General features: G+C 40.0%; 1 protein-coding gene across 1 annotated transcript; it reads right to left on the reverse strand.

Annotated features, from left to right (window-relative positions):
- Positions 1-1607: 1607 nt before the first annotated feature.
- Positions 1608-2114, reverse strand: LOC110134958 (large ribosomal subunit protein uL24-like). The gene has a single exon (XM_070462309.1). The coding sequence runs from the start codon at positions 2073-2075 to the stop codon at positions 1638-1640; it is 438 nt and encodes a 145-aa protein (XP_070318410.1). The 5' UTR covers positions 2076-2114; the 3' UTR covers positions 1608-1637.
- Between the last annotated feature and the right edge of the window lie 13021 nt (positions 2115-15135).

Below are 15135 nucleotides of genomic sequence, written 5' to 3' on the forward strand. Positions count from 1 at the left end.
AACTTTTTCTCTTGCTGTTAAACAACAACAAAAAAAACCCTAGAAAACTGAACTATATGAAACAGCTGTTTTTAGATATTGGACAACAGGCAGTGATCTCTGAGAGAAGGAAAATAAATAAGGTGAAGTCTGTGACAGCCCTTGGTTTCTGTCTGGAGGCACTTTCTGGACCATGCAGTGAGAAGGAAAAACCCCTGAAGAGCACAGTGGTCTCTGTGAGTTAAAGAGAAAGACATTAGTTTGGGAGACTGAGGAACCTGGAATTTTCAGGGCAGAGGACTGGAAAGGAGGAAGCAACACAGAGAAAGAGTTCTAGATATCTGCATGGGGACTTGATTGGATTGCTTGACACTAAGCTATTCACACATAGGATGGAATGCCACAAAGTCAGGCAAAGAACTACCACAAAGCTGTAAGCTGACATTCCCAGAGCTCTCACAGGTTTGAAAGACATTCAGTTTCCCACCAGCCAGCATAAAGAAACCTTTTGAAAATCCAGGGCATTCAGGAGAAACCCCAAGAAATATCATACCTTAGCAATAAGGATAAGCTAGCCCAGGTTCGATTCCTGGGTCAGGAAGACCCCGCCTGGAGAAGGGATAGGCTACCCACTCCAGTATTCTTGGGCTTCCCTGGTGGCTCAGACAGTAAAGAATCTGCCTGCAATGCGGGAGACCTGGGTTCGATCCCTGGGTCGGGAAGATCCCCTGGAGGAGGGCATGGCAACCCACTCCAGTATTCTTGCCTAGAGAATCCCCATGGACAGAGGAGTCTGGTGGGCTACAGTCCATGGGGTTGCAAAAGAGTCAGACACAATTCAGTGACTAAGCACAGCACACACAGCCCAGCAATAAATGCTACTCTAGATGTGCTGTGATGAAACCAAAAAACAAGTCTGGAAAAGCTCAGGCTTATGTGCAAGTAACTTAACTGACTTCCAGAACAGAGTTAAAGGAAGACATGAAATCCACATGCTCAAGCATTCACAGTATTTAAGATCCAATAAAAAAAATTACTAGACATGTAAGGAAGCAGGAAAATGTGCTGCTTTCAAAGTCAGGGCAAAAGTCAGTCAGTAGAAACAGAGCCAGGAATGACAGAGTACTTTCATTAATCAAACGCCTAATATAAATATATCCAATTTAAAGGAAAACATGAAAATGGTGAGGAAAGAAATTTTAATTTATATATTTAATGTGCTTATTACTTATTCATTTTTTAAATTGATGAATAGTACATATTAAAATATACAGCCTCATGACTTGATATAGAGACACGTACTGAAGTAGGTAAGTACGAAAAGACATGCTTGAGATTCATTTAAAAAATACTACTGAAACATGCATATTATCATATGTGAAATAGATCGCCAGTCCAGGTTCAATGCATGAGACAGGGTGCTCAGGGCTGGTGCACTGGGATGACCCTGAGGGATGGGATGGGGAGGGAGGTTCAGGATGGGGAACACATGTACACCCATGGCTGATTCATGTGAATGTATGGCAAAAACCACCACAATATTGTAAAGTAATTAGCATCCAATTAAAATAAATAAATACTATAGAAATAAAGACAAAAGAGATAGCAATTTTTTTTCATTTTAACAGTTTTTAATGAAAGCTGTAGACAAGATGACTTTATTCCTGCATCTTCTCAATTGTTTCTTCCTTATATTTGCCCTTTTCCTTTCCTACTTGGCGAGATTTGGCTTTACGTTCGAGGATCTTTTTGCGGTCTTTGTCCAGTTTTAGTCTGGTGATAACCACCTTGCTGGGGTGAATGCCCACATGGACAGCTGTGCCATTAGCCTTCTCCCGCTGCACTCGTTCAATGTAGATGCCGTATTTCTTCCTGTAAACCTGGACCACTTTGCCAATTTGCTGCCCTTTGTAGTGCCCTCGTACAACCTGAACTTCATCATCCTTTCGGATGGGCATGGATCGAACGTTGTACTTCTGTCTTAGCTCTTTAGAAAGAGGAGAAGACATAATTTTCCTGCGAATGTGGGAAGGCGCATTGAAATGCCTTTTTCGATTCTTGCTTCGGTCAGAAGTCACAAAGGGATTGAACTTCATTTTGGCCGCTGGCGCTTCAGCGATGGCCACAGAAGGGAAGAGTAAATTATATATTTTAAAATATTTTAAAATATATTTTAAATGCATAGGTGAAAAATACAATATTTGAAATAAAAAATTCACTAAATGGGCCTAATAGCAGATTAGACAGTACAGGAGAAAATATCAGTGAAGTAGAAGAAATAGCAATAGAAACTATCCAAAATGAATCACAGAGAGGAAAAAAAGGCTGATTAAAAGTTAACAGAATGAATGGGTAACAATATGTGGTATATATATATTTTTTTGAGTGAAAATGTAATTTCAAACAAATTTATTTCCTTGCTTCATGATAAAGAGCATTCTAAAAACAGTAGAGCCAGCATACAATCACAATGCTGTAGGACATATAATAAGCATGAGCTTTGAAAAAAAAAATCACAGGGCACACAATGGGATGGTACACTGTGAAACTTGGGAAATAAAGAGTTCAACAAGGTAGGAATCATATGTGGTTCCCACCACGGGGTTATCAGTTGAGGCGAGCCATTCATGGTGCTACTTACAATAAGAGAATGGAAATATTTTAGTTGAGATAGGGTATTTTCACGTATTCGTTTTGGTAAATTGCAACTAACCTCACAGATCTCAATGTTCCCCCAAGTCAACAATGGTGTTTCAAGTTTAGATTTTAAGGAATTTATTCAAACTTAGTGACAAACTGATTTGAATAGCTGCAGATGTATTACAGTGGATTGTTTTGAAGGAAATTTGCTGTTTTTGAAAAAACAATACCTTTTGGGATTTTAATTCTTCAAGTTTACTATGTCAGGGTGGTGACTTAAAGAAAAACAAAAGCTAATACTTAAATTTGGCAGACATTCAATGAGAACTGAATAGAGAATGGATAGATGGATGGATGGATAAAGGTTCTTACAACTTTATCCATTAAATCTGTTGAGGAAATAATTTCTAGTGGGAGCTAAGGCCTAAAGTCTAAAACAAAATATCACAATGGTGTATTCCTGATAGTCTAATACTAGTAATATCTTATTGAAGCAGCGGAAACAATAAACAATCACTTATTTATATACTTATATGTATAAGAAACCTTAGGCTCACAAAAATATACATGTTTTAAAACAAATCTAAGGCACACAAAATACTAAAACAAGTCAATGATTTACTCTATTTTACATATTCAAAAAGCAGAAATCTACTTGACAAGATGATGGTCTATCAACGGACTTTTGTTATTTACAATCCCTTCATATTCCTTTAGTCAAAATTAGTCAAAAGCTTGAAACTGATACTTTGCACCATATATTATTTTAAGTTACAATGAGTTTTCCTTTAGATAGCTTGTTGGAACTGTTTGCTTTTGCACCAGAAATGTGAGTGTTAGCGGTTGTGAGCTTCCTATGGCATTTCCAAGGGAGAAGCACCAGTAGGTTTTCCATACTCCCAAGGAATCTGACACTTTGAATGTTATAGCACCTCTGCATTTTAACAGAATCAAGTATTTCATTGAAATTTCTTCATGTTCTAAACATTTTGATTGGGAAATCACTTTTGCTTTGCTATTAATTGAGTCAATAAAGCAATGGGAAAAATAATGGGAGGACTAAAATAACTAGAATGCCTATTTTTCTGTTACCTAGAAAAAGATGAACTAACATTTCCCCAAAACAATATACTTAGATAACTACTTTGGATTAGCTGTTAACGGACAAACCATGTTTAGGATACCATCCCTACTGTTTATTTAGAGTGTGTGTGTGTGTGTGAGGGGGGGAGTGTGATGATGAGGATAGGAAATTTACTATCAAAAAAATTTCTACAGGAATTTTATTTGTCTTCTGAACCAGAATGACTTTCAGAATGAATAAGGGGTAGATAAGGTTCTTGCCACTTAATTTTTTAATTTTATCACCTTGAAACTTTAGAAGCATTTGACTCTTCAGAATCATCTTAAGTCTCATCTCCTTTTGGAAACATCTTTTATGGATTATATTGCAAAAGCTGGAGTGGAAGTAAATCAGGGCCATTGTTGCTCAATCAGAAGAGACCACTCTTATTTAGTTCCAAAGAAAAGTTAATCAATATTGGTGATATGCTTCCTAATTTCAATATTACAGAGAATTAACAATTTTTTGCATGACCTAACTATTTTATATAAGTAGCTAACCTTTGAATGAGAAAGGACACATTTAAAAAACACAAACCATATACATGATTAGAATACACATTGCAGTTAACAAGATGGAACTCTACACAGCAAGAATAAATGATTTCTCTTGTATGCAAGTATGCACAAACAATAGACAATAGGATTCTTATACTATACTATTTCAAGTTACTTTTAAAAATAGAAAGTGCTTTTAAAATATATATTTACAATTTATGAACAGCTTCCAACCATTACTAACAATGATGAATTATTTTATACAGAAGAAATATTTTAAGAGAGAAAACACTTCATTGGTTTATTTCAAAGGAATATGCCGATTTCCTAGCAATGATTGGAAGATGTTGGAACAATGGCACCATGAAATAATAAATCAGCTTATTTTTGTGTCGATGTGGTTAAGCACCAGGAGCTGTGTAGAGTTAACACTGTGTGTCTTAATTTTACATCATAGCACATGAACCTGTTAAAATCCTCTAAAAATGACTCGTTTCATAGTAAACAATTTAAAGCACCAAACTGAGTGATTCTATCAAGGTTAACACCTAACCAAAACATTTCTTTATGTATTTAAAACTATAAAACTTTAATTTTTGCTTAAAATGTGCAGAATGAATGAATGAATGGGTAACAAAGTGTGGTATATTCATACAAAGGCATATTCAGTTCAGTTCAGTTCAGTCGCTCAGTTGTGTCCGACTCTTTGTGACCCCATGAACCGCAGCATGCCAGGCCTCCCTGTCTGTCTATAAAAAGTCACGAAGTATTGATATATACTACCATATGGAAAAACATTAAAAACATTATGCAGAGTGATAGAAACCAGCCACAAAAGGCCACAATTTATATTATTGCATTTATTTGAAATTTCCAGAATAGGCAACACTGTACAGATAGAAAGTGGATTAGTGATTGCTTAGGGGTGGGGGATAGCCAGCATATGGAATTTCATTGGAGATGATGAAAATATTCTAAAATTGACCATGGTAATGGCTACACATATCTATTTATAACTAAAAGCCTTTGCATTCTATACTTTAAATGTGTGAATTGTATAGTAAATGAATTATATCTCGATAAAACTTTTTTTAATGTTAGCAGAGCCTCAGTGACCTGTGTTTCAATACCACAGATACTAACATATGTGTATTTATTGTTCCAGGAGGAGCTACAGGCAAAAAGAAATATTGGAATACATAATGGCTGAAATTTTGGCAAATCTTATGAAAACAATAAACTACAAATTCAAGAAGCTCAACAAACCTCAGGAAAGGTAAAAATGAAGAAAATCATACCAAGACACGTCATAGAAAATTGCTGAAAACCACAGCTAAAGAGAAAATGCTGACATCCCTAGAAAAAGACACGTTTACATACAGGGACACCAACCTAAAGATTACCACGATTTCTCAACCAAAATGTTCCAAGCCAGAAGACATCAGGTGACATCTTTAAAATATTCAAAGGTCTATATACTACAAGAAATGTTAAAGGAAATTATTCGAATTAAAGGATATTGATACTGGATGGAAAGTCAGACTTACGAAAAGCAATGATGAGCACCATATATGGTAAATGTGGATAAATATGAAAAGACTTGTTTTCAAGCTTTAAATTTTTTTTCTTTAAAAGATAATTGACTACTAAATGCCACTGAATTGTTCACTTTAAAATGGTTAATTTTATGTTATGTGAATTTCACCTGGATGAATTATTCCAAAGATCTAAATGACTGTTTAAAGCAATAACAATGTATTTGGAGGTTTATAATATATGTAGAAGCAAAATGTATTAAAACAATACCACAAAGAAAAAGAGAAATCAAAGCATGCTGTGTTAAGGTTCTTACTTGTACATGAAATCATATAACAGAATTTGAAGATAGATTATGATAAGTTAAAAATGCTTATTTGATTTGATTTGATTTTTTAGTTGAAATACAGTTGTATGATATTATATAAGTTACAGGTATACAGTTTAGTGAGTCACAAATTTTAAAAGTTATAAAATAGTTATTATAAAATATTGACTGTATTCTCTGTGTTGTACAACATATGCTTGTAGCTTATTCTATACCTAATAGTTCATACCTCTTATTCCCCTACCTCTATCTTGCCTCTCCCCCTTCCCTCTCCCCACTGATAACTACTAGTTTGTTCTCTGTATCTGTGAGTCTGCTGCTTTTTTATTAAATTCACTAGTTTGTTGTATTTTTCAGATTCCACATATAAGTGACAGCGTACTTATACGGTATTTGTCTTTCTCTGATGTATTTCACTTACCACAAGGCCCTTCAAGTCCATTCATATAGTTGCAAATGGCAAAATTTTGGTTTCTTAATGGCTGAGTAATATTCCATTGTGTGTGTGTATATATATATATATATATATACACTATATCTTATCCACTCATCTAATGGACACTTAGGTTACTTCCATGTCTTGGCAATTGTAAATAATGCTGCTATGAATATTGGGGTTCATGTCTTTTTGAATTAATGCTTTTGTTTTTTTCAGATAAAAATGTTTGCTTTAAGCCCTGGAGAAACTCCAAAAAACACTAATTACAGCTAAGCAGCCAATGGTGGAGATAAAATAGAAGATAAAAGATTTCGATTATTCCTAGATGCTTGTCCCTCCAGGAGGTGAAGCTGAATTCCCCTCCCCTTGGGTGTAGGATGAATTTAGTGACTTGCATATAATTTAAATTTTTTGAAAAGGGAAAAACAGTAGCTTTATAGTTTAGAAATCTGACAAATAGCCACCTTAACCAAGTAATGAAGGTTAACATCACCAATAAGTCACATTAATGTCATGTATCCCCTGATATAACAGGATGACAGGGCACATCCCCTCAGTGGTATTCTTGCCCCAAATTCATAACCACAGACTAATCAAGAGAAAACACCAGACAAACCCAAACTGAGGAACAGGCTTCTTCCCAGGTGGCGCTAGTGGTAAAGAAACCACCTGCCAATGCAGGAGACAGAAGAGACATGGGTTCGATTCCCAGGTTCAGAAGATCCCCTGGATAAGGGCATGGCCATTCCAGTATTCTTTCCTGGAGAATCCCATGGACAGAGAAGGCTGGTAGGTTACAATCTATAGGGTGGCAAAGACTCAGTCTTGATTGAAGCAACTTAACACTATAGAATACCTGACCAGTACTCTTAAAAACTGTTCAGGTCATCAAAAACCAGAAATATCTGAGAAACTGCCACAACCAGGGGGAACCTAAGGAGACATGATGAATAGCTGAAATGTGGGATCCTGGATGGGGTCCTGGAATAGAAAAGGGAAAATCCAAATGAAATCTGTAGTTTAGTTAATCATACTGTACCAATGTGAATTTCTTAGTTTTTTATAAATACACTAGCATGTTTATGTAAGATGTGAACAGTAAAGAAGGTTAGATAAAAAGTATTTGAGAACACTGTGTACTATCTTTGCAACTCTTCCATAAATCTGTAATTATTTCAAAACAATTTTTTTTCAAAAGATAATATAAAACAAGGCAGAGAAAAAGGCAAAAGCTAATGAAGTATAGATGAGAAGAATAGGAAACAAATAGAGAAATGGGTGACCTAAAGCCAGCCATAACAACAGCTACCTTAAATGTAAGTATACTCTAAGCAGTACTATTAAAAGAGATCATCCTGTTGTTCAGTCACTCAGTTATGTTTGACTCTTTGTGACCCCATGGACTGCAGCATGCCAGGCTTCCCTGCCCATCACCAACTCCTGGAGCTTGCTCAGACTCATGTCCATTGAGTCGGTGATGCCATCCAACCATCTCGTCCTCTGTCGTCCCCTTCTCCTCCTGCCTTCAATCTTTCCCAGCCTCAGGGTCTTTTCCAATGAGTCAGTTCTTCTCATCAGGTGGCCAAAGTATTGGACATCATCCTAATGTATTAAAAATAAAATTAACCTCAATTTTTTTGCTGTATATATGAAATATATTTCAAGTATGAAGATGCAGGTTAAAACTAAAATGATGGACAAAGATATACCAGTGGTGGCTATATTAACTTCAAAGTAAGCTTCAAGACACAGAATATTACCAAGAGTAGAGACATTCATAATGATAAAAGGGTCGCCTCATCAGAATAATATAACATTCTTTTTTTTCATATAACATTTTTAAACATTTAAGTACCTAATAACAAACTTCAAAATACATGAAGCTAAAACTGCAGATCTTACTAACACATATATATGGACTTTAGAAAGATGGTAACGAGAACCCTATATGCAAAACAGAAAAAGAGACTCAGATGTATAGAACAGACTTGTGGACTCTGGGAGAAGACGAGGGTGGGATGTTTCAAGAGAACAGCATTGAAACATGTATATTATCTAGGGTGAAACAGATCACCAGCCCAGGTTGGGTGCATGAGACAAGTGCTCGGGCCTGGTGCACTGGGAAGACCCAGAGGGATCGGGTGGAGAGGGAGGTGGGAGGGGGGACTGGGATGGGGAATACATGTAAATCCATGGCTAATTCATTTCAATGTATGACAAAAACTACTGTAATGATGTAAAGTAATTAGCCTCCAACTAATAAAAAATGGAAAAAAAATAAAAAATAAAACTGCAGATCTGAAACAAGAGGTATTTAAAGTCATAATTATTGTTGGAGAATTCAACAGTTCTCTCTCAGTAACTGATAAAAGTAAACAGGAAATCCATGATGATGTAAAAGACTTGAACAACACTATCAGTCAGCTTGACCTAATTGACATGAATAAAACACTGCACCCAACATCTGCAGAATGCACATTCTTCTCTGAACACAGTGGAACATTCTCTAGGATAGACCACATGCTGGACCACGAAATGAGTCTCAATAAATTTTAAAGGATTGAAATAAAAAAAAATATGTTCTCTGACCTCAACATAATTAAATTAGAAATCAATAACAAAAAGATGTCAGAAAATCCTTAACTGGAAATTAGATGACACACTTGTAAATAATCCATAGGTTAAAGTATAAATCAAAAGGGAACTGGAAGGTAATTTTAAACAAAAGAAAATGAAAACAACATATAAAATTTGTGAGACACCCCTAAAACAGTAGTTAGGAGGATGTTTCAATGACCTCAGCTTCAAATTTAAGAAGCTAGAAAAAAGAAGAGAAAATTAAGCCCAAAGTAAGTAGAAGGAAGGAAATAATAAAAGTAAGTGCAAAAATCAATGAAATAGCACACCCCCTCCAAAAAAAAAAAGAAAGAAAGAAATTCAATGAAACCAAAAGCTGGTGCTTTGAAAAGATCAGTACTACTGATAAATTTCTAGATTGGTAGTACTAGTTATGTGGTTGTATGTCAGGGCTTTCCTGGTGGCTCAGACAGTGAAGAATCCACCTGCAATGCAGGAGACTCGGATTCGATCCCTGGGTTAGGAAGATCCCCTGGAGAAGGAAATGGCTACCCACTCCCATATTCTTGCCTGGAGAATTCCATGGACAGAGGAGTCTGGTGGGCTACAGTCCATGGGATCTCAAAGAGTTGGACATGACTGAGCAACTAACACACACACACATGCACACACACACATACACATACATTCGTCAAAACTCATTGAATTGCACACTTTTAATGGGAAAATTTTATTGTCTGCAAATTATACCTAAAGAACAGATACTTCATGCCGGACGACATACAGATGACCAATAAACACATGTAAAGATGCTCAACATCATTAGTTAGTCAGCGAAATGCAAATTAAAGCCACCATAAGATACCAGTACACATCAGTTAGAATGGCTGAAAATTAAAAAAAAAATTACAATACCAAGTGGAAGCAATGGGAACTCTCTTACATAGCTTGACTGAAGTATAAAATGGTACAACCATTGTGGAAGTCAGTTCAATAGTTTCTCATAAAATTAAAGATAAGCCAATGCTTTGGCCAAGTAATTCCATTCTTAGGTATTTGTCCAAGATAAATTAAAACATATGCCCACAGAAAGCCTTCTTCGAAGTAGCTTTATAAAAAAAAATCAAAATGGAAACAGGCTAGATGACCAGTAATGGGGTGAGTAGATAAATGAATTGTGGTATTTCTATACAGTAGACCGACGGTATATCGATGCAATGGTATATCAATATACATTACAAATTGTATTGATATGCAACCTATATAATGGTATATTAATATAATGGATAGTCAGCAATAAAAAGGAACAAACTACTGATATATGCTACACCATGGAAAACCTCAAAAGCACTATGCTAACTGAAAGAAACCTGACACAAAGACTAGATATTGTATGATTCCATTTATTTGAAATTCTAAAATAGGAAAAACTAACCTAAAGTGACAGAGAGTAGGACAGTGGTAGCCAGGGATAGAGAGTGGGAGTGAGATTGATTGCAAAGGTCTTCAAGAAAACTTTTTACCACGAGGAAAATGTTGTCAATCCTGATTGCAGTGGTGATTTTACCATGGCCACTCCCTGGGTGCTCAGAACCTGGGAGAATACACTTTGCATGGCCCCTGTCTATAGGGACTATCTGAATCATCCAAAACCACTGTGTCAGCTGGTTGCCCCGTTTCATGCATTGTGTCAAAGAAACACTACAGTGGCTGGTGGATCAATCTCCTTGCCATGCTGCCCTCTGGAAATCAGGTCCCAAGAATGTGAGTGCCATAGATGATCGCACAGGTGAGAATCCTAAAGTTCCTTGGGGTATCTGGGGGGCCCAAGCAGGAGGGGTAAGGGTCCAGAGGTTCTAAGTGTGTCTTGAAGGGGAGAAACTGGTCTCCTGCCAACCTGCAACCCATTCTGTACTCTGGCCAGCCCCATCCGGATGATATTGCTGACCCCTGACCAGGCACGAGAAAGGACCTTGGAAAATTGTAATGAAGGTGTTGCAAAGCATAGTCCCCCACCCTTGAGATGCAGGGTGTGGAGAAGGGACCCCATTTGCCCAAGTCTAAGATAGTACTGGTCACGTGGGTATAATATCTATTTGTCAAAACTCACTGAACTGTACACTTACAATAGGTGCCTTCCATTATATATAAATCATGCCTCAATAAACTTGAGAATTATTACTAACAATTAAAAAACCCCTTCTATGACAGATTCCCAGGACCTACTCTAAACAGAATCAGATCGTTATCTGTTTGCACACTCTGGGAAACCCTTATCTGTTGGTTCTCAACTGCCCACAGGATCACATTCAAGCCCTTTAGGTGGGCCTACCACACACTTCCTAACTCAGCCCTAACCTACCCCTTCAGCCTCAGCTCCTGAGACTCCCTTCCCCACCGCATGCTCCAGACGCACTGAACTTCAATCACTCCCCCTTGTAAACCTGTTTCTCTACATGTCAGATTTCCCCTGCTTGAAATGTCCTTCTAGTTCCTCACCTTCTCCATCCAAGGAATTCCTATCTTTTAAGGTCCAATGGGCATGACACTTGTTTTTATGTAGCCTTCTTGGATCCCCAGAGTTGGTTGATCCCTTCTCAGTACTCCTACGAGTCATGGGACACACTTTTCATGACAACGACACTTGTCAGCAGTGGACTGTGCTGGGGTTTTCTCCTCTACCAAACTGCAAATTCTTCCAGGGCTGGTACCATAGCTTCTTCCACCCAGCACAGTGTCTGACACATAATAGGCTCTTGATCCTGTTGTTGAATGAATGAATGAGTCACTGATTGACTCTATTCCTCTTTTGTGACTCTTAATTGGGAGCCATCATTGGAGAGTGGCTTCACCACAAGAGTGACCTATAATAATCAAGAAATTTTAAGAGCTGGCCCAGACCAAAGAGGAGGAGTATTTGGCCAAGGTTCCATTTTAACCCCTCAGATTATGTCACTGATATATTTCGGTTTATCCAAGACCTGCATTTGTGAGATGGCCAGACCTGGGCCTCAGTCTGTGGCCAGTATTAGGTGTCAGATACCCACTGTCTTCATCATCATCACCACTACTCTTTAGTGGGCACTTATTAGTCAGTGGACACTTTAGTGCCCACTTATCCCAGTGGGCACTGGGATAAACAATTTTGTATCTTGCCTTTATTTCATCTGCACAATAACACTGGAAGAAAGGGGCTATTGGGTTGAACCAATATGACATCGGCACTTTTCAACCTTTCTTAACCTACAAAATAGCAATTTCATATGGTTCAACCTAATATTACCATCCCTTTGAGGGAGCTAAGGAAACTAGAGTTCAAAGAGGTGGCGTCCCTCACGGAAGTTGATCACCTAGTGAGGGACTGAGCCCAGATGTGAATGTCCATGCCTCTAACTCCAGAGCCTGGGCTACTCCCCTCACTCTGCCCGGCTTCATCAGCTGTGAAATTCCTGCTATAAGCCAGTCCACAGAGGCCAAGAGGTCGGCCAGGGGCGGGCCTGGCTAGGGTTTCAAGCACTCTTGCAGGAGGGATGAGCTGGCTGGGTCTATGAATGTTAGTCTTTTAGTGGTCATGTTTCCAATTTCTCTTCATTCTCTCCCTCCTCCAGAATCCACCCCCCACACATACACACACATCCAGAAGGGAAGAGCCAAGCAGCTGACTCACACACCACACTGCCACGGCCTTGACTTTGTTCACGTACACTCAGCGGTTTGAGACTCTTGCCCCACCTCAGTGTTGTCCTCAGTTGGCACCTTGAGGAGCCGCTGCGTTCTCCCTTGCACTGTGGAGATGGCTGCACTGATGGCCCTGGAGAAAGCCATAGACGTTGGCAGAAGCTCAAATCCTAAGTCAGAGGTGATGCCTGGCATCTGAAAGGGCACAGGCAGAAGTGGTTGAGTTGTGCCAGCTGGTTCTTTGGGTCTGGGGAGGAGCCAGCAGCAAGTAGCAGAGACCCCAACCTCAGCAGCATCTCCCCTGCCCCAGGAGCTGCCTGTGGGCACCACAGGCCTGACAATGTTGGGGGCTAGGAAGGGAGAGCCATGGTGTAGAATACAGTGACCTCCCAGGAGGAGCTCCCAGTGATCCCAGTTCATAGCATGATGGCAATGATGGAACAGGGCTGGGACTGGGGTGGGCAAGGAATGGAGGCAGGGAAATGCAGACTTGGACAGGGTCTCAGACATCAGGTGGGCCTGAGAAGGTGCGCTGGGGGATAGAGGGAGAGGTTGGAAGCTCAGGCAGACCCCCCTTCCCGTGATGTTCCATCTTGAGATGAGTGTTGGCGTAGGAGGCGGGAGAGTCAGGCTGGCCACGAGGGAGTCTGGGGCTACAGAGCCTGGGCCACAGGATGAAAGATGAACCAGAAGGGCTTCCTGCAAGAACTCCTGAAGCTCCTGGCCTACACTGGCATAACTAGAAAGAGAAGCAGACAGACCCCAGGATCTCACTAACAGATGGCTCAAAGGCTAGGCTTCCTCTTTCTTCTCTCATGAGAGGGTTGCCTGATACACCGCAAAGCACCCTAGGGTAAGGGTCAGGAGGCCTGGCTGCTAGTCTGTCCTGCTTTCTGGAGCCTTCCCTTTCTGGGCCTCTGTGTTCCCATCTGTACAGGTGATGAGGCAGGATAGTTGAAGTGGAGTCATGGCTTTCACACTTTTTCAGTCTGAAGTACTTTCTTTAAATAAAGCCCAACAGAACAGTTCAACGTATAAAGCAGATGAAAATTGAGCTACTCCTCTCCTCTCCAGAGTTGCCTCTAGAACCTCCATGGCAGTAGAGATTCCCTTTTAAAGAACCCTGGGTTAGAGTACTGGTCTCTAGACTTGAATATGCATCAGCATCCCCTAGGGGGGTTGCAAAATACAGCTTTTTGGGACCCCCGCCTGAGTTTCTGATTCAGCACATATGGAATGGGGCCAAGAATTTGCCTTTCTAACAATTTTTCAGATGATGCTGATGCTACTGGTCCAAGGACCACACTTTGAGAACCACTAGGTTATATGACATCCATGCACCTTTCTATGATTCATGCTCAATCAGTGTTTACACTGATCCAACTCAGATGTTTTAAGATATTCAAGAATGGGGGAGCACCTGGCCTTGTGAGCATGGCAAGTCTAAATGCTCTGCCTATGGGTCTCTTTAGGTTTAAAGCAAGGCTAATGACTGGTCCAGGGGTTGACAAAAGCATAAGCCTCTTTAATGAGTTTACAGTCTGATGTGGCCCCTCCACTCCCCAGGAAATAACTCCCCCACTTATTCCAGCAAAGGAGGTTATTCCCTGTTAAGCATTATCCTTTCCAGACATCCCCTTTTTTCCAGGTAAACTCCCTGGAGAAGGGGTGGCCGTTTGGTCCCTGACCCCTCAGTATTTCTCAAATACTTTCCCTGGGTATAATGAGCATCACCTCTGTCCTCTGTGAGTTTTCCCAGGGCAAGGCCCTCACCTGTATCATTCTTCCCAGCATCTCCCATGGCTCCTGGCCCAGCGCCTGGCACACAGTAGGCATTTGTTACAAGTTTGCTGAATAGAAGAAAGAAAGCATGAGAGCCCCAACTGGACTCAGCCCACGCAGGCGGCCAGCCCCTCTCCCAGGCCTGGCTCACAGCCTCCAACCCCAGCCTCTGGTCAAGGTTGCTCCCCTGGGGACTGTGGAAGGGCGTGTGTGGAGGGGTGGTTTCCCCATTCACCTGGGATCGCTGCCGTTTTGCAAACTGCTTCCAAGAATTCCGGGGGCCTCCCATTCCCTACATCCTCCTTTTCAGCCTCACCACTTTCTTAAACAAATTGGCACTGACCCTGGTGACAGACTTGATCATTTCCCTTTGCTCCGTGATTGTGTGAAGTGACTGCCAAGACGTTCCTGAAGACTCAGCACATTCCATGGGAGGCAGTGGGGAGCCCATCTGCTCCCCCGAGCGCTTCCTCTTCTTTATTGTGCTATTTTGGCTTCAATGTCCCATTTGGACCAGAGCATCTTCCAGCCAGTGGGGAAGGGGAAAGGGTGGGGA

Source organism: Odocoileus virginianus, unplaced genomic scaffold (genome assembly GCF_023699985.2).
Source record: "Odocoileus virginianus isolate 20LAN1187 ecotype Illinois unplaced genomic scaffold, Ovbor_1.2 Unplaced_Scaffold_2, whole genome shotgun sequence".
NCBI lineage: Eukaryota > Metazoa > Chordata > Mammalia > Artiodactyla > Cervidae > Odocoileus > Odocoileus virginianus.

Excerpts from the sequence above, each read along its gene's own strand:
- LOC110134958 (XM_070462309.1), bottom strand. The coding sequence starts at position 2,075 with ATGAAGTTCAATCCCTTTGTGACTTCTGACCGAAGCAAGAATCGAAAA.